At 38.1% G+C, this 21026-nt stretch overlaps 1 protein-coding gene across 1 annotated transcript in view; it reads right to left on the bottom strand.

Moving 5' to 3' along the window:
- CSMD1 (CUB and Sushi multiple domains 1) overlaps positions 1–21026 on the bottom strand; it is a 2028797-nt gene that overhangs the window by 541622 nt on the left and 1466149 nt on the right. Inside the window, exon 10 of the mRNA XM_027598604.2 lies at positions 16232–16353. Coding sequence (XP_027454405.2) covers positions 16232–16353 — 122 coding nt within the window. The remainder of the gene's footprint in view (positions 1–16231; positions 16354–21026) is intronic.

Below are 21026 nucleotides of genomic sequence, written 5' to 3'. Positions count from 1 at the left end.
TGCACAACACTTTATTTGCTTCACAGTGAGGTACTTTGTAAAAAGCTTTTGGACAATGCTACAAGAAATAATTAACTTTGTAGGATAAAGACAAGTTTCAGAATGTTTCAAGACTGTGGACACATAGACAAAGAGCATCATGGACAAGAAGAAAGCTGCAGAGATTAGTGTTATCAGTTAATTTTCATCAAGTGAATCTGTTGAATAGGTTTCCTCAGCCCCATGGAGAAAGTGATTAGGTCGTAAGTGATATTACTGAATTTAAAAGGAAATGGGAACATTGGAGAAACCATGATGCAAAGGAAAGTTCTGAACTGTTTCCAGGGCTGCTTGGGTTTAGGACAGGGAAGGCTATCAAACACCTCCTGTGTTTTTCAAATCTCCTTGGAAGAACTGCAAAATGGGATCCCCTACTATATCCCCCTGTTCACAGAAGTGGGCAGCTGGGTGAGGAACCCTCTCTTTGAATCTTCTGTTCAGCTAGAGAGCTGGACTTTGAGAGAAGAGGAACAATGTTGTGAGCTGTGATCTGGTACCGTTACCCCTGTCCAAGTTCTCGGGATCTGAGAAAGAGGAATATCCTCCTGTGTTTAAGAAAGCAGGGACCCCTTGGCTGCAATGTGAATTTCTTCCATGTCTGAGCAAGGTTATTGTTTTCAAACATTAGGAATGAAGACAGAAACTCTTCTTTCAATAAAAAAAATGAAATCCGTCATGAATTTACCTTAGTCTAAGGTATAGGCTTCATTGAGCCTTGCAAGCTCAGAAAACTGACTTTATTAATAATCACTCCTAGAGGGTATCCATTACTTAATATTAAATTCACATTCACTATCTTATGACCTTGATGTTTAAACTCAAAATGCAGACTTATTAACAGATGACAAATACAGCTGTCTTCAGAAGTACCAGAAGATTTGGTGTCTACTGCTGTTTCTCTCAGTAGGCAAGTATACAGATGATACTCAAAATGTTGTATTATGACCATATGATCAGAACTAGAAGAGTCAAGTTAACTCACTGTTTAAGTGATCAAGATGAAATTACCTGAAACATTTGCTGACCAGACTAATACTCCCCCATATGGATCCATGCTGCCAAAGTTTACCTCTGGGCTTTCTTTGCATTTCCGTAACAGGGCATAGTAAGTTCTGATTGACCCAGTCTTCCATTAGATAAATTAATATGTTCAATCTGGCAACTTGTGAATCTTAGAAGCTAAGAAATTTCTGTGGGCAGTACTGCCAACTGGTTAAAAGCACCGGCTTTGGAGTCAAATGCTCTGAGTTCATTAACTGGCCTTGAAATTTCTAAGATATTTGATGTGGTATTAAATCTTTCTGAATGAGTTTCCTTTCATGTAAATTGGAATGACAAAAAGTACCATTGATACTGAGTGGCTAGAGTCGAATGCATAAGGGAGTAGGAATCAGTAGGGCCTCACTGCAGTGAAAAAATTTGGGGTCAGTAAATTGTGGAAAAGTCCACTCTTTTACCTAAATAAAAGAAAGTGCCTCTGATATTATATGATTCGGGAAAAAAAAGTCTGTATGTAAAATACAGTTTGGTTCTTACATTGTTTATTAACCTTTTCTGAAAAACCATTACTTTTTTCTGAAGCCACTTACTCTAAATTTTTAGCAATAGAACATGTTTAGAATATAGATCTCTTTGATGGTAAACCAATATTCTGCCTTTAAGAAATCTGAGTTGTACACATATGTAACTACATTATATTCAAGGAGGGCATAAGAAATAATTATCTTGCTTGCAAACTAATTATTTAAGGTTTATAGACTGCCATTTTTCTTACTGATGTAAATTATATTGGTGCCTCCTTAGCCAGAAATAAAGTGGCAAAGAATTAAAAAAAAAATGAAATCCATGTATGCTTACATAATTTTAAACTGAGAACATAATATTGTGCAAAAACAGGCACAATTTTCACATGAAATCGATACATTTAATTTTGTTTATACTTATAAAAATCTTATTTCTTAGGTGTATATAGATTTTTTTTTTTAAAGATTTTATTTATTCATTCATGAGAGACAGAGGGATAGAGAGAGAGAGAAGCAGAGGGAGAAGCAGGCTCCCAAGGAGCAGGGAACCCGATGCGGGACTCGATCCCAGGACCCTGGGATCATGACCCGAGCCGAAGGCAGACGCTTAACCATCTGAGCCACCCAGGTGCCCAGGTGTATATAGATTTTTAAGAGAACAAGAGGCCAACAGTTGCGTATTTTTCAATTGTTGTGCATATATCCATGTCTGATCATATCATGCAGTAAGAAGATATTTTTTAAAGCTTGTATAAAATTGTATTTTAGGTTCGGGCACCTGGGTGGCTCAGTTGGTTAAGCGACTGCCTTAGGCTCAGGTCATGATCCTGGAGTCCCGGGATCGAGTCCCGCATCGGGCTCCCTGCTCGGCAGGGAGTCTGCTTCTCCCTCTGACCCTCCCCCCTCTCATGTGCTCTCTATCTCTCATTCTTTCTCTCTCAAATAAATAAAATCTTTAAAAAAAAAAATTGTATTTTAGGTTCTATTCTATTCTTACTGATTTACTATTTAGATAGTAACTTTACTATTTCATATTATTAATAAACTTGAGTTTGTGAATAATATAATTTAAATATATTTACTACCTTTAAGTCAAACCCACTGAGCCTATTTTTATGAAAGAAAGAAATAATTTCTATTTTGTCTTCAACCAGTTATTTAACAGAAATGTATTATGTTTTTCTTGTAGGTGTTTAACGTTTATGATAATAATAAAAGAAGAAAATGAAGTGGAAGAAATGTAAACAGAGTTTTTCTTCATTTTATTTTATAGAGTTTGACAAAAAGTCATTTTGTTGTTGTTGTTTTAAAAACAGAAAATTAGGGGTGCCTGGGTGGCTCAGTCATTAAGTGTCTGCCTTTAGCTCGGGTCATGATCCCAGGATCCTGGGATTGAGCCCTGCATCGGGCTCCCTGCTCGGCGGGGAGTCTGCTTCTCCCTCTCCCACTCCCCCTGCTTGTGTTCCCTCTCTCACTGTGTCTCTCTCTGTCAAATAAATAAATAAAATCTTAAAAAAGAAAAGAACAAGAAAGGAAAAGTCTGAAGAGAAGAAAGGCACATGACAATATTGGTCAAAGGGAACAAATTTTTGTTATGCAAGATGAATCATTCTGGAGATCCAATGTATAGCATTTTGACTATGGTAATGATAGTGTATTGTACACTTGAAATTTGCCAAAAGGGTAGATCTTATTTACTCTCATAATTAAGGTAACTCAATTAACTTAATTTAAAAGAAAAGGTAACTATATGAGGTGATAAACATGTCACTCAGCTTGATTATGGTAATCACAATGTTTACATATATCAAAACATCATGTTTTATATCTGAAAACTATAGAATTTTTTGTCAAATATACCTCAATAAAACTGGAAAAAACTCTGTAGAAATGTGTACTATTACTGTGAATAAACAAATATTAGCTATATAATCATAATATGTTGACTTTATGATTACTGAATGTCATTGTTATAATAAATTTCATTTTTCAGTTCAATCCTGCCATGACAACCTCCAGCAATTGTATTCTAAAATAAAGCCGCATCAGTTTTACATTTTGGAAGAAGACGTAGACGAAGATGAAGGAGGAGAAGGAGAAAGAGAAGGGGGAAGGGGAGAAACAGGAGGAGTGGGAGAAAGGCACATATTGAAAGTGGTAGGAAACACCCTGAGAACCATCCTGACTAGTTTAATGCGAAGTCTGAGTCAGGCACCGTACCACTAATGGATCCTTGGTGAGTGTGTGCTCTAAACACGCTTGGGCTGAGGAACATGACAGCTGGAGCAAACCAGGCTGGAGTCTGGAGAAGGGCCAGAGCTGGCAGGGCAGGGAGCTCACGGCTGCAGGGACCCAGTGCTGAGGTGAAGACAGGTCCGAAAAAACGGAAGGGCTTGGAATCGAAAATAGGGAGGACTAAGTAACCCCACACCCGCTGCATGATGAGGACCTGAAGTCATGACTCCCACTTGGTCAGTCAAAAGACTAACCGACCAGTCCGTAGAAATGGCCAATGGATGGCAGCACCTAGGTTTTGTTGTGTTGGTTAGGGTTGTTATCTTAGTCTAGTTACATTAACTGGGACAACTGAAGGCTTCAGAACATCCACAGATGGAAAATATTATGAGAAAGTAAATCCACAAGAGGAATGGAAGTGATTTGAACAGTCTGTCAAGAGAGCCAGACCTAGGAAAACTGAAAGACCTACATGAGTAGCCAGAGAAAATGGGACGCCAACCAACTAACTGTTAGGATAACTTCAGCAGAAAATACTCTGCCAGTATTTTCCTAACAAGTGGTAGAGGAAGCAGTGGGGGCTGGAACCACTGAGGGAAGAACCCCAAGTGCCTATGGTGTGATCAGAAGAACCATGAGGAATGGTGGGTATGGGAGAGCAATCTGGAGGCAGGCAGTGCTCAGGGAGGTCCTTGGGCAAAGCTGTCAGGAATGGGCCTCAGGGTCCATGAAGGAGCCTCAACAAGCATCATGGACTATGAGCAAAGTCTGGGCAGAAGCCAGCAGAGGGTGGAGAAATGCATCAGAGGGAATGGAGGAAAACAGGAGAGCTTTAGTGAAAAGTGCTGGTTAATCAGGGTAGGGTGTGTGGTTGGGGTGCAGAACCAAGTGAGAGAATATGGTGAGTTTTCCAATGCAGAGCTGCATGGAGGTTTTCATTTCATTCTAGAGACATAGCAGAGTCCATCTGGGGTGGTAAATGAAGACCAGGATGCCGTCTCTGAGGATTTAGCTAAATACTCCCAAGGACACATCTCCAATGAGGGTGTGAGGAGGCAGGCTGAGCTCCCGCAGGGCATGAGGGCAGAGAGGCAAAGTGTGGGCATCTAATGATTTAGGCTGGATGCATGAGCTCCATTTTAAAAAGCCCGCATCTGAAAGAATTCAGTAAAAGCTTGCTTCACTGAAGATTTTACATATTTCTTGCTTGTCTTCCTGAATCCTGCATCAAGATAAACTCATTTTACATATAAATTTTAAATATCTCTATCTATCTATCTATATATACACTAGCTTCTGAGGACTTTTAATTCAAGTGTGAGGTTGTTTTCTTTTGCCAAATGTGTCAATCATAATTTTAATTTTCTTTTCATTTTTCATTCAATTATTTATATACATACGTTTATATACGCACAAATATATATATATATATATATATTAAGATGCACAAGTTTGGTGTCAGATATTTCTCCATGAAATATATGTAGTTCAGCATTTTAATCATTGTATCTATTTAGGGCTCTGCAAGTCAGTCAAATGTGATATTAAAACTGCTTCCATAGGGGCGCCTGGGTGGCTCAGTTGTTAAGCGTCTGCCTTCGGCTCAGGTCATGATCCCAGGGTCCTGGGATCGAGCCCCGCATCGGGCTCCCTGCTCAGTGGGGAGCCTGCTTCTCCCTCTCCCACTCCCTCTGCTTGTGTTCCCTCTCTCGCTATCTCTCTCCCTGTCAAATAAATAAATAAAATCTTAATAAAAAACTTCCTCCATAAAGCAAATATTTGAATGGGTCATTTTCTCCCAATGTTAATGGGAGAATGTTAAAACTGGTGATTTTAATTCTGACCAAGGACAAATAATGTCAGATATGGATGTAGATAACAAAGTTTTGCTCTAGATGTTTTAAAACCTGTATTTTTCCATATATGTGCTTATTACATAAGACTTCTCACAATACCTGAAAGCACAAGACATTGGAACTATTCAGAATTATAAATGCCCTCTGTGGAATTTATAAACATGAAATATTTAATTAAGAACGGTTTTGTTCATCATGTAAGAAATTAGAAGTGATCCTGTGAGATAATCTAATGGCTTCAGTCATCTAGAAAAATGTGTCATATGAAATACAAGCCTTTCTCTCAACAACAAAAATTCCCTATTACAAATAAGCTCAAAATCACTTCACTGACTTCAAGGAAGCCACATGGGTGATAGCTGTTTCCTGTTAAGAAAATAATAATAATTTGCATTTCTCCTTTGTAAGCACCTTAAAAGGAAGGTGTTCCTGTTCCACCTCAGAGATATATTGTTTCAAGTACAGCTGCTCAGCATCTGACCACGGAGAGAAGGCCAGAGGGTACCAATCGGTGAGCTGCCCTTCTCCCCTCCACTGCCAGGGGCCTACTTAGCACTGTTGACAGCTATCAACACACTTCACACTTCATCGGAAACCCTCAAAAACAATTACCAGGTCATTAACACAGTCTTTCAAATACACACCTCAAACCATCACTTAGAGGATTGTGAAGACAAGCAGAACACAGTATCCAGACCTTCGGAATATTCTTGTTTTACGTCTGCACATTGGATGAGAACCACTGAGTGACTGTCAACAAACAGGTCAGCTAGTGTAGAGCATTGTGCTATGGGAAAACCTACTGCTTGCAAAATATTAACCACAACTGAGCTTAATAATGACAAATGCACCTTTCATGTTGTATGTGTGACGTTCTGAAGAAAACCATATTTTGTTATCTGGAAACATATTAGTACAATATATTTAGCTATTTTTAGGACCCCATATAATATGTGGGATTGGTGGCCTGGAGATAGCTATATAATATTAAAAAACAAAACAAAACTTTAGTTGTGGCACAACCTTCTCTGCCTCCCCAGCAATATAAAACAATAAAATGCTTGGTCATTATTACAGCCATTTATTCAAAATCATTTATTGTTTCTCACAACAGGCCATCCACTGTGCAAGAGAGTGGAAATGCAAAGATGTCATATACATAGGCTTGCTTGCAAAAGATAATTTAAGTAATTTATTTCATTCAAATTTAAGATTTCTAAGATGCAACTTTACTTTTTGTACCATTAAAAAATAAAAAAACAAAAAACTCTTAGAAATAAGATGCAATGGTTACTTTTAGCTTTCAGCAAGTTAGGAATTGGTCATACAAAGCCATTACTGTTTGGGGAATTTTTCCTGTATTTTGGGAGGTTTGACCATTTCTCCTGCTTCTGCTGAAAGACGTGGTCAGACGCTCCAAGAAATGCTTGGCGTATGCAGGTAATCTTTTTACAACTACAGATAGTAAAATAAAATAGAGTTTCTTCTACTTGTGGTTATTTTTCCCTTTGTCCTCTTATAGGGTAACATAGGTCCTGATTTACCAGGATAATTACAGTTTTGGGCCCTTTCCAGTATAATTATTAATACATTACCCTTTAAAAGAGTTTTGGTTCAGTTAATAAATTATATGGTCAATCCATTAATTAGTTTGTCGGTTTACAAGAAAGTATAGAATTTCTGCCATGAATCCAACGATGGATATTGCTTCAATAATTCAATAATACCGCATTTTCATCCCGATACCCTGTTTTTGTTCAGGGAGTCTGACAAGGCACACAAGCGTGCAACAGTACAATACTTTCAAGATCTGAGAGTTTAGTAGCACGGCTGGGGAAATAAGCTTGCAGAAGCAAGTGGCAAAATGGGAGTGGAATGGTGTCAGATGCCCTGCCATGAAAGACGGATCTCATGAAAAGGAGCTTTTCCCATGGATTGTAGAGAATTATTGAGGATATAAGGCTAAAGAACAACAGAGTCATGTTTTACCTTTGTTCTCATTGCTGTAGAAATGTGGGCAACAAGGCACTGTGGTGGGAGTTTCCATGAACACAAGTTTAGCACAAGATACATATTTGGGCAATAAGTATCAAAATTAAGAATGCATGAAAATTATTACTGTAATTCTAATTCAAGGACTTTAACCTGCCGAAATAGCTGCTGAGACAGTGAACATAAAGATGTCTGTAGAAGCACTGTTTATGATTATGGAGAATGGGTGCAGTCTGAATACCTGTTCAAAAGAAGAGGCTGATAGAATAAAATACTCTGCACCTATTAAAAAATAGTAAGTTATATCCGGAGATGTATATACTCTGCATCTACTAAAAACGAATTATATATGGATATATATTATATATATAATGCAGTATATTATAAAGTAACAAAGCAATCTGTAAAATTGTGGCATAATATCTAAAATTAAAAGATGCCATTAAGAAGAACAAGAAGAAGGAGGAAGGAAGGAAATAAAAGGGAAGCGTGTCCTTGTGTGTGTTTGTGGTTTAGAAACATAGATACAAAAGCCTTAAAAAAGTATGCGGCAACAGTTAGCACTGATCATTTTGGGGACTGAAACATTTAGTTCCTTCACTTTTTGCTTTCTGGTTATCTGTGTCATTTGATTTGTAAGACAGCGATCGCATATTCATTTTATTATATGCACATTTATACACATATTTAGTTTTTAGCAAAGATACTTCCCATTTATTGTGGAAGATAAGTTAGGAAGCTGGGGAATGGAACAAGACAAACAGCTGAGCTTTCTCACGGCAATACACACTGTAAGCTAAAACAAGAGGCTGACCTAGAGTAGTTGGTTGCGAGAACAGTGGGGAATGGAAAAGGGAGAGTGAATCCAGAAGATACTTAGGGGTGAAGGAAAGATGCTCAACTAGAGGAGGCAGAGGAGGGAAAGCGTCTAGAATAAAGGTAACTGTCTGGATTGCACAACAATATGAGGAACTCAGAGAAAGGCTGTAGGAGAGGCAGCAAATTGGTGAGGAAGAGAGAACTAATTTTCTATATATCTGTCCACTTTAAGGGCTGTTAGGATGCCCCATAAATGCCCTGGGACCAACTGGACTTATCGCACTGTGTTCAGGTAAGTTGATTAGATAACCGATCACTGATCAGAGAAGAATCCTTGAAGCGATGGAAGGCAAGAAAAAAAGACTAAGAGGCGATCCTATAATCGTAACATTAGTAACTTAGAGGCATTCCCATACATGTTCATTCATCTGATAAATGCAGAAATACCATCAGGTTCTCTATTATCTTCATTATTAAGATTATTTGGCAAATGAGGAAACTGAGAGAGAGCTTTTATGTCTTTCCAAAACCACACAGCTAGGAAATGGACAAAGGCTGGAGCCCGGGGCTTTAAGTAATGCATCTGGTTCTCCTTCCACCATACCACTGCCCTGCAAGACCCCAGAATCATGTGTTTGGGGAGAGACAATCCCAAAATCATAACTGTCTCTTAAGGTGAATGAGAGAAGAAAAGGAAGTAAAGAAAGGCCAGAGAAAATGAGAAATGAGCTGGAAGGATGGTAGCAACAACTCGCTAGAGAGTTCTGTTAGCTTTGAGTGTCCTCAGGCAACAGTGGATTTCTCTCAAGGTATACTTTAGTGGAAATCAGTGGGCCATCATGGGCCTAGCATCCCTGCAAAGGAACATTTTGCTATGTGCCTCCTTTATTTGACTTTATCTAGCTAATGGGTTATTGGCTGATTTTCTATCTCTTCCTTCTGCAGTGGTATCTCCATGCAAGCAGAGATTTTAACTGCTCTGTTCACCACTCTTTGGCAATTATCAACAGTATGTGACTTAAATGAATGAATAAGTTTTGTATTCTTTTTTCTACTTGTATAATTATTAATGCACTTAAATAAGAAAAGCACTGAAAAGAAGAAAAATGCAAAAGAAAATGTGTTTAGATGCAGAGTCCTTAATACATATTAAAAGGCAAAAAAAGTGACCACTTCTAAGATACGTAAACCTAAGTGGGAAAAGAAAACTAGTTAGTTCTGCCTCCTTTTCTCATAAAATACACACACACACACACACACACACACACACACACACACACACACACACACACAACTCATAGAAAACAGAACAGAAACAAAAAACTTCCACCTTTCTGCCATAAGGACTAAGATTCGTTCTTTCAAGCAAATTCTGGACATACAATTATTGAAGTCTCCTCTCGTAAAGCCACGTTTATGTAACAACAACAACAACAACAACAACAACAAGCCCTCAGTAAATTCTGTGGACCTTCCTCATGGTAGTGTTACCTGGGTATTTTACTCTTCGCCATTTCTATAAATAAGCCCTATTCCAGCCTAGATCTTGACTCACATCAAGTAAAGCATTGGTGGATCTTTTGTCTACAGTCTGTCTTTTTAACTTTTTACTGTGGTCTGCACATTACTTACTGACAGATTAGTCATTCTAAAGATGCTGTCTCCCTCGTGTATGTGTGTATATATATATATATATTCACATATACATGAGTGTACAGAAATGTGCGTGTAATTCATGTTTTGGCTTAATATGCAAGCAAACCAAAAGTGCAGACCTTGTTTCCTATTTTATTCTGGAGTACCAAGAAGAGATGATAAAAATAACTTCATTTGGTTTAAGAAGGCACTAATTGGGGTGTTGAGAGAAAAATCAGGTTAATGGGAAGAAGGAAATGTAGGCTTCCTTGTGTCAGGAAAGAAAGGATGCCAAGAAGGGCATCCCCAGAGGCTCAAGAAGGAAAGAGTCTCAGGAGCCAAACTCAGTTCATGAACAAGGTGCAAGTAGGAAACAAGGTAGTGGGGATGGTAATGGAACCTGCCACAGAGAGATGAACGTACTGGAGAGTGGACAGGGGTGAAACAGTGAGTCAGCAACAAGGTTCATGAGGATGGCCGACAAGCACTAGGGAGCACGTCCTGTGCCAAGAAGGAAGGCTGGCAAGCAACCTGACTTTCTGCAGAGGCGTTCTGTGATCCAGAAGACAACTGATGGGGCCATTAAATAGAACACGTCATGGCTCTGGATAGGAAAGATGTCTGTGACGGAAAGGACAGAGATACTCAGTACACTGGCACCACCAATAATCACGTAACTAGTTGTCTCTCTACCAATCTGGGAATCCCTAATGGGTAAATATAACCTACTGAACTGTATCTCCTCAAATTCCATTTCAAAACACCATAAACTATTACACATAATATTTAGTTCTACCTTAATTTTAAAATAATTTGAATGCAAACGAATGCCTTTTTTATACCTGTATGAATTTGTTACTTCAAATTATGTGAAAAATCTCCTGAGTAATAAAAGTTAATGCTCCTTCCCCAAAAAGGGATCTGATACACAGTTGTAATTTCTTTTTTTTTTAAGATTTTATTTATTTATTTGACAGAGAGAGAGAGAGTCAGCGAGAGAGGGAACACAAGCAGGGGCAGTGGGAAAGGGAGAAGCAGGCTTCCCGCTGAGCAGGGGGTCCGATGTGGGGCTCAATCCCAGGACCCCCGGATCATGACCTGAGCCGAAGGCAGACGCTTAACCAACTGAGCCACCCTGGTGCCCCCACAGTTGTACTTTCTTACAAGCAACAAATTTAAAGCAACTTTTTAAATTTTTTTCTTTAGACAGGAAGAGTTGTGCATTAAATAAAAGGTGTAATGTAAATGTATAAATTGTTGTAAATTACCTACTCCTTAAATACCTCTCAAATTCATCTTATCTCCTCCAATGCTGACACCATTTTCCTGACACAAGCTCATATAATCCTTCATAATTATAACAAAGTCCTGATGTTTCCTGCTTCCAGTCACGTGCCCTTCAAATCTGTCCACCTGACTCTCGGCAAAGTGATGTCTCCAAGACGGACACACTGCAATGCCATTCTTTTCCTCTGTTTCCTGACCCCCCCTTGTCATTAGCACAAAATCTAAATGCTTTAACTATCCTTCAGTGTCTCATTTATGTCTTTTTAAATGCAGTCTTTAATAATTGTAATGAAGAAGAGGGAAGGAGGAAGGAGGAAGAAGGGGAGGGGGAGGGCAGGGAGGGACTGAGCATTTTCCAGAAGATGTTCTAGGTGCTTCACGCTGAGGGCTTTCCCCAGCATCCTGCCAAGCTGGAACCCTGACTGCAGATTTTCACCCTCCATAACTGTGAGGAATAATTTTCTTTGTTTATAAGGTACACCATCTGTGGCATTTTGTTACAGTAGCCCAAACAAAGTTCAAATGCTTAAAATCTTTGAAATTCTCAGAGTTTAACATCAACAAAAATACTCTCTAAGAAGCTCAAACTAAAATTAGGTACTGAAATTATGTCACCACAGAATGCGTTTGAAATATAAATGTATCTATGTGTATACATATGAAGATACAGACACACACCCACATATCCATGTATGGATGCTAGGGAAAGCTATGTTTAATCTTTCCAATGGAAACCATATGGATGAACTTCTCAGAGCATTTGCTTATAATTCCTCTAATCTGTAATAACTCATGCACCATATATTACTTTCTCAAGAATTTGGTCATACATGGGCACCTGGGTGACTCAGTAGGTTAAGCGTCTGCCTTCGGCTCAGGTCATGACCCCAGGGTCCTGGGATCGAGTCCTATATTGGGCTCCCTGCTCAGCGGGGAGTCTGCTTCTACCTCTCCCTCCGTCTGCCACTCTGCCTACTTGTGCTCTCTCTCTCTGTCAAATAAATAAATAAAATCTTAAAAAAAATAGAATTTGGTCATGCATGTTATCATGAGTTTTACCTGAGAAAGCTGAATTATTGAATATATATACAATGAAATACATTAATAAATATCTAATTAGTGAATTAATTATTATTGACCCTCTACTAGACTAGTATGGCAGGAGGAGTTGCACTTGGGTGTTTAGAAATCTGCTTCTCCACTAAATTGAGTCTTCTTGAGGGAATTTTCTTTTAGATTTATTTATTTATATTACAGAGAGAGCAAGCAAGGGTGAGCATGGAGAAAGAGAGAGGGGGAGGGAGAATCTTTTTTTTATTATTATTTTTTATTATGTTATGTTAATCACCATACATTACATCATTAGTTTTTGATGTAGTGTTCCATGATTCATTGTTTGTGCATAACACCCAGTGCTCCACGCAGAACGTGCCCTCTTTAATACCCATCACCAGACTAGCCCATCCCCCACCCCCCTCCCCTCTAGAACCCTCAGTTTGTTTCTCAGAGTCCATCGCCTCTTGTGGTTCGTCTCCCGCTCCGATTTCTCCCCCTTTATTTTTCCCTTCCTGCTAACTTAAGTAGACTCTATGCCCAGCCCTGAGCCAGATGCAGGGCTTGATCCCAGGACACTGAGATAAGGGCCTGAGCTGAAACCAAGAGTTGGATGCTCAACCCACTGCACCACCCAGACTCCCCAAGGAAATTTTTTTTTAACTTTCTACCTAGAACATACTACATAGCAGGTTCTCCCAATATATATGTATATATAAAATATATATGTTTAACAATGATTAGTTATAATTAATATGTTATTTAATACATAATCTGTTAGCAAATATATTATATTAATATATATTCAATAATAATGTACAATGTATTGATATAATTAAGAAAATTATATATTATATATATTTATGAATAGATTTCTGATAGTCTTTTTAAGTTGAAATCCCACCATATGACAAATTGTGATATTCATGACCCAGCTTCCTATGGTAATTATCTTGTACAAGCAATTTTATGTTAATGCTTTGTATACATGGACACATGTCACTTGATTATATAATAGAGCAAAAATAAGACCAGGGAAGTCTATAAATCATTGGGAGGATTAACATTTCAACCAAAGAAGTGCTTACTAACTAATCTCCAATTGACATTGGAAATTGATTTTAGTTTTCTATTCTGTCTTATTTCTTAAAAGTTTGCAAATCAAGTCAAACATACAGATTGAGGTATAAGAGCACTTCTTATCTAGAATTCTGTGTTAATGCTTCTAGCAAGAGTCATTGTCTGGACACCTTTATATAACTATTCTTCTCTCTTATGCTCAATATGTAATATACCTTCATCACCATGTGCTTAATCGGGAAACCCCCTTATTTGGAATGTCTCCCAAGGAATCAAATTAAGTCTAATTATACTTAATGGCAATGGCTGCTTCTTAATTTGGATGGTAATTCTGCTTAATTGAGATGCCTTCAGGTGTCTAAGTGGTGCTCTGGTAAAGAGTATTTGTGTGTACGAGTGCGTCAACCTGCAATGTCTTGTTTCTTCTCTGAACATTTCACCAAAATAAAGGAAAAAAGGCAAAGAATTTACTGAAGCAATATAACACAAGATTCCCGAAATTTAACGTGTTAATTGTTGAGTGTTCAGAATCAACAAAATCTGTACAAAATCATGAGAAATATCTATGTAAATGTATGCAAAGATGAGATGAGAAAAGTGAAACTCCTAAAATGAGAAAAATGTATCAATCCAAACTGCATACGTTCATTATTTTATTGATCATTTTACAGTTTGGCCAAGTTGAAAAATCACCTTCAAAATGTCAAAGAACACACCTCATGCATTTTAACAAATTTTAGACCACAGGAGTCTGGTAAAACAGGAAAATAATGGGATCTAAAATACATCATAAACAAAATATGAATCTGATGATTACTGAAACTTCTTTCTTTGACATTTTGCTTGTGTGCATATGGTAGGCACACTGGTTGCCATAACCATCAGCCTTGTCTTCTGGCTTCCAGATAGTTCTTTCCTCAGGCCCCCTGGGAGCTGGGAGACTTAGTTGGACCTGAAGGGAAGTCCACTAGGGACATTCTAGAAAATTTCTTCCATTTTTGAGAAAGACATGCCTCATTTCTTCATTGACCATGATTACGTCACAGCCATCTTGTGACCTGAGGAGGGCAGGCATTGTTACCACCCTGGATATGGAGCAGGAAAGAATGGGAAACACCTGAATCTTCAGCAATGTTCCTGAGCTCCTGAATTAAACCTGGAATCTTGCTGGCTCTACCTTTTTCTTATGTGAAATAGTGTTTCTTAAAAAGTTCTTCTAATACCTACAGCCAAAAACATCCTATTGACACAGTGAATAATCTATTATTTAATTTCCATATGGCATCCCTCATGGTGATAATGAAGTTCATAGCTGCAGAAATAAATGACTCTTCTTACAGAGACGGGAGCTAATGAAGTATCATCATGTGCAGGACCTCATCCTGCTGTAGGAGCAAAATAGCTGTGAAATCTTTCACAAGTACTTTCTGTGGATCTTGGTTTCTCACCTGTCAGGTAAAGGGTGTTCAGACAATAGGAATTCTAAGCTTCCTTTTAGATAGAGATTTCAATTATTCTAATATGTATGAAAGAAAGAAACTCAGATACATAGGTATATCTGTAGTATGAAAATATTCATGATCATTCATATGTGATCTGGATTTAAATGAATTTTGAAAATACCATAAGGGTTTTAATCACATTTCCTGAAGATTTAGCTTGGAGCCACCTGCCTGTCCTATCAGAACACCATGGGTTTACTGCTTCTTCCACATAAAAGCCTTCAATGCTTTTAAGCTCTTTATATGACACTTAGAATTGCAAAAATCCTTATCATTTATGAAGCCCACTCCATCCCGCAACTGACACAGAGAGAAAACTATGCCATCAGCCTGACTCTATTTGATTGTTTGGCTTCTCTGCATAACATCATGCATATCCCAGATCTCAGCAGCTAACAACACACTTGTGAATTCCAAATTTACTTCAACCAGTTATGTCCACTTAAATGAATATACAGCAGGCACCTCAGTCTCATTATGCCTAAAACCAAACTCATTATCTCTTCCCATAAAAAAAGAAACAAACAAACAAAAAAATAAACAAAAAACAAAAATTTGTTCCTGAGGCCCTTTCCATGGTTCAGGGTAGGGAGATCCTATATTATTCCAAACAGGAACAATTTGGAGAATAAAGGAAGGTTATTATTAATAATGGTGCAGGGACCAGAGATGTAGGTTAGGGTGCCCCCGGTTCATTCTGGTAAGGGCTTCACCACCCACCTCCCAACACATTCTTGATTCTCTCTTGATTCCATTGCCTTCATAGTTACTGTATGTATCCTTGAGAGTTCCCAAGAGAGTAGATCTTAAAAGTTTTACCACAATAATTTTATAATTATGTGAGATAACATATGTTAACTGTTTGCTATATATATATATACCTCAAATAATTACATTATACGCTCTAATGTAAGACAATATTGTATGTCAATTATATCTCATCAAAAGTGCTGAGGGGGGGAAAAGAACATAGACAGAACCTCCAGAACCAGTGGGAGGCTACCAAATGAAGAATACTCACTTTATATTTAATCCTAGACTGAGTTTCCAATAAATGTGGATATATCTACACAAGGCAGCATGAGCTCTTCAATTCAAACAGCAAACTGTAAGGGTGCATGACATTTGCGAGGCTGTTCGTCTTAAACAGTTGTCTGAGTCAGAGTGTTGATTGCATCAGCTACACAGAGGTGGAAGGTGGAAGCCTTACCTTGTCTGGATCTGTTGTGGTAATGACCCACACACAGTGCGCATTGTCTTCATACTGCACCGGGTAATTAGGGGAGGTAATGATGCCACTGGGCCCACGCAGATTTGATCCACATGTTCTAGCTAGAAATACATAGAGATGGTATTATTTTCTGCAGCATTTTATCGGCGTGGTGAAGACATAACAGAAACATGGAACATCAAATTAGCTATTCACTAATTATGATAAAAAGTGGTTCATGAACTCAAGTTGGTGAGGGAAGTTTGCTCAGCCATCAGGACCCTTGTTTGGTACCTGTGATGTTAAACTGAACCCAAGGCATTACCATTCAGAGAATGACCACGTTCCTGATATCATCATACAATGTCAAATCAAATTGGTCCATCTCAAATCCCACTCTGACTCAAAGAGAGTCTGCATATACATTTCTCTGGACATGCCATAGATGGAGTTCCAGAGACCCCCCCACTACGCCCTACAGTGTAGGATAACTTCGTCTTTTCCACTGTAAATGAGGATGGTGGGACAGATCATCGCCAAAATCTCTTTCAAGCTTTAGATTCTGTTCTGCAATCAACTATGCAAATTTCTTTACAGCACAATGCAAACAGGAACTTTAAATAGAGTCGACAATTTAGAGAAAGAAAATAGACATATGGACTCTAAAAGGAAAAAAGAAAAAAAACCTACCTTAAATTGGAAGACCAAGCAAATTATAGAAATGACATAACCCAACAAATATGACTGTTTTTTACTATAAAACAAATATTTCAACTGACTTCCGTTTTAAGAAAGGAGTTTTTTTTTTCCAAATCAATAGATAATTTTTAGAAATCAAGTGTCAGCTTGCAATGCAATCCAGTCTTCACATTAATAATTTGAACTGGGTTTGAGAAAAGAGCAGGAGAAACTAATTTCACAAGAAAGAACTAATGTAAGGGAAGCTATAGTTCATTTTCCTTAGATTTCATATCACACAACTGATTAAACTATCACCCAATAAAAGATTAATCCTAGTCAGATTCCATCTCTCCCTAGTTCTTTTTCCTGGCTGAGCACCCAATACAGGTTCGGCATTGTTGTGGGTGATTCAGTCACAAAATTTAGAGAACAGGATTCCGACTTCCACGGGCCCTCTTATTGCTGAAGGGTCAGGAGAAACATTTAACTGAGCTCTTCCTTTTTTTCGTTTTTTTTTTTTTTTTAACGATTTTATTTATTTCAGAGAGAGAGAGAGAGAAAGAGAGAGCAAAGAGGGAGTAGGGTCAGAGGGAGAAGCAGGCTCTCCTCTGAGCAGGGAGCCTGATGTGGGTGGGACTCGATTCTGAGCCAAGGCTTAACAGACTGACCCACCCAGGTGCTCTAACTGAGCTCTTCCTGACTGCCCCCAGGAATTTACACTTCTAGTCCTATATATCAACATAACAATAGCACAAACCACACCTATTCCTGATAATAGTTCTTTATTGTAATGATTAACTTACAGATCTATCTTTCCTACAACGTTGTGAATTTCTTGACTTTGAAAAAGCATCCTTCCCTTATCGTTAGCACCATATCCAGTGTCTATAATTGTGGGACTAAAAATGAAGAGTAGACAACTTTTTGGTTGTTTGATACTTACTATGAAAATAATTAGTTAAAAATTAATCTGCTATACACTGAATAAGAAAACCATGGGGTAATCAACGTTTAAAATATTGACATTTACTTCACAAATGGACAAGATTTCCTAGATCAAGATACGTAAAAGATGATCTGTTTTTCAAGATTCGGTAGGTGTGTCCTGGCTCGAAAGGTCCTCCAACTGAGAGCTAACTGCACACAAACACATCCACCTCTTCACTCAATGAATCTAGTTTTAGGAGCATGTTTTCAGAACAGATCATGAGCTTCAGATGTGAAAGTCTCTTAAACCACCCTGTTAACAGCATTCATCAGAAAAACCTTAGAAGAAAAATTATCATTAATAAATGTTGAGTTACAATATCTTTATCTTACATGCTCATTCTTTCTTAAATTTCACACTGAAAAGTTGATACAAGGAAAATGTTGTGTTACTCGATAAATTTTTTTTTACTTAATTTTGAATTAATAGTATCAAAGCGCCGTTCTAAGGATTTCAAACTTCAAAAAAACACATCTGAAGAGTGAGTGAGTACAGTGGGGAACTACTTTGTTACATCCCACAGACAATTTGTGTCCATCCAGCCATTAGCCCCAGCTATCACTCTGCTGGAAAGTTCACCAAATCTAACATTCGGTCAGTGGCCTTGTGTCCCACTTGACTGCTTTGAAGCTTGACCCTTAACTTGACTTATTCAAATCGCCCTCCTGCTCTCCATGAAATTCATCTTACCACTGCTTGGGTAAATATGATTTTTAGTGATCATATATTTTAGTGAGATAATCATTACTAAAATATTTATAGGAAAGCAGCACGTTTCCCAGAGTTTCACGCATACTTAGGACACTGTTTCACATAGAGTGAGTGATGAATCCAGTCTCCTTGGAGATATTTTTCACCAGAAATTGTCAGATTAATTCATAAAATAATTTTTCTTTTTCTTTTTTGTCTAAAGAAATATATCTCCATTTTTGCAATGCGTTTTTCTAATCCATTAATTTTAACTATTTTTTAACCCATACTTTTTAAATCAAGCCATCCAAATAATCAGCAAAAATAAAATACGTGGGAATATTCAGGGCATATTCTGTTTTGGTAATTAGAACAATTCCTCGAATTTGATAGTTTTCCCCATAAATACTTGTAGTTTTTAAATAGTATAATGGCTTTATTTTTATTTTTTAAACTTATTTTTTAAAGATTTCTTTTTCCTTTTGTCAGAGAGAGAGAGAGCATGAGCAGGGTTGGGAGGGAAGAGGGAGAAGCAGGCTCTGCACTGAGGTCCCTGGGATCATGACCTGAGCTGAAGGCAGATGCTTAGCCGACTGAGCCACCCAGGAGTCCCAATAGTATAATGAGTTTATATAATACGATCTACCTATAATTATTTAATTCTAATCCTCTGCTATAAGAAACTGTTAAAACTTCAGCTAGTATCACAGACTTTACCCTTTGAAATCTTCCCCATCTTCATCATCTGCTTCTTCACCAAATGATGATATTACCGTCATCACACCAGTTACGTTTGATTCATTAGGTGCTGCTTTCCGTATCAAGGCCCTCCTACTAATCACAGATAATCCTCAGATTTTCCACTGGCAACCACTCAAAGTCCAATGTGCAGAGTCCTTATTGAATAATAATGATGTATTTTGAATTATCATGATTTCTATGGATTATTATTCAGGTGTACACAGCGGTTGCCAGGCAGACTGGGCGTTATCTTCTGAATCTCCTGCAGACAGTCCGTCACCTGGGGTTCTCTTTCTATTCTGTGGTTCTGTGGCAGGTTATATGAAATGGTCAGTTCCCTGAACGTTAGGGCCAAGTAAGCCACACCGTTTGCTGTGTCACACCCCAAACTTCCTCCTCGTCAGCTTCAAGCATCAGAAGGCTAATTTCCTTCATATCCTCTGTATATCATATGTCTTGTGAAAACCTAATCTTTGTGAAGAATAAGAAGAGCTAGAGAAGAACACAGAACAGCCTGAGGGACGAGAAAGGAACCAGGACTAAGAACTCTACTGGCATGTGTCCGGTGGCTGAGCCTCATGTGCTGCAGAGCCAAGGGGATGTTCAGTGTGTGTGCTTCCACACCCCGACCCCTCCCCTAGATCATGTTCGGTAAGAATATGAGGGATGGGCCAGCCTCCAGGGCAGGAAGGAAGAACTGGAGTTGAGGGGATCAGCAGGGCTCACGGAACCTTCTAAAGGAGGATGGTTGGTATCCGTTTATCTGCAAACCGCATCTGTGTTGCTTTGCCAGCAGTTTTTCTGCTAAAATTGAATAGGAACTTGACCAGTGCTGCCGACATTCATAAATCCATGCTATTATCTAGTTCAGATGGTTGGAACCCTGAAGATTTGTCCCCTGGCCTGTCTCTTTCCACTCCTGGACTCTTGGCTGACTCCTCAGCGCACACTGGGAGTCGATCGTGTAGCTTTTCAGACAAGTACAGACCTGTTAACTTAGCAAAGCTGTCCGGATGATGGAGAGCAATTGCACAGTGCTCTTGGAGGAGGGGGGACTTCCTTGCCAACAGGGGCTTCTGTACTAAGCAAGGATTCAGGTAGTCCACAAAGTATTTCCTTGGCCAACATACTTAAGCAATGATAATACTGTAATGTCAAACAAGTTTTTATAGAAAGATTTAAAAATATTTCCATAGTTGAAATGTATATGTATATATTTTTACATATTATAACTAACCACTTTCTACTCATGCTAAAGTCTCTCCCTTGTTAAGATTTTCCTGGAAATACAACATCTAATATAAAGTAATACACACTTAAATGCTTAATAATGCTTAATACATGGCCTTTGGTACTCACCGTGACCTAATGTACAGCTAATATTACTCACGTGGCAGTATTCTAAATTGGTAAACTCAAAATTTACTTATATGTCTTATGTTTTTAAAATTAAATGAGAATTCACAAAATGATAGTTGAAAATATATGAAGAGGGAAAGTGGACAGGGAGAAGAAAAAAACTGATTTTGAATGCAAATATATGCCATTTATCTGTTTAATCAATGAATATTTATTAAGTACAAAACATATTTGTTTCACATAATTTATCTTATGTAATATGAAGTAATAATTTGTCTACTTATGTAAATTCAGTTCCAGGAATCTGTACTGTTCTATAGTAACTATTTAATTAAT

Source organism: Zalophus californianus, chromosome 2 (assembly GCF_009762305.2).
Source record: "Zalophus californianus isolate mZalCal1 chromosome 2, mZalCal1.pri.v2, whole genome shotgun sequence".
Taxonomy (NCBI): Eukaryota; Metazoa; Chordata; class Mammalia; order Carnivora; family Otariidae; genus Zalophus; species Zalophus californianus.
The sequence above is the reverse complement of the archived record's forward strand: the minus strand, read 5'-3'. Positions and strand labels throughout refer to the sequence as shown.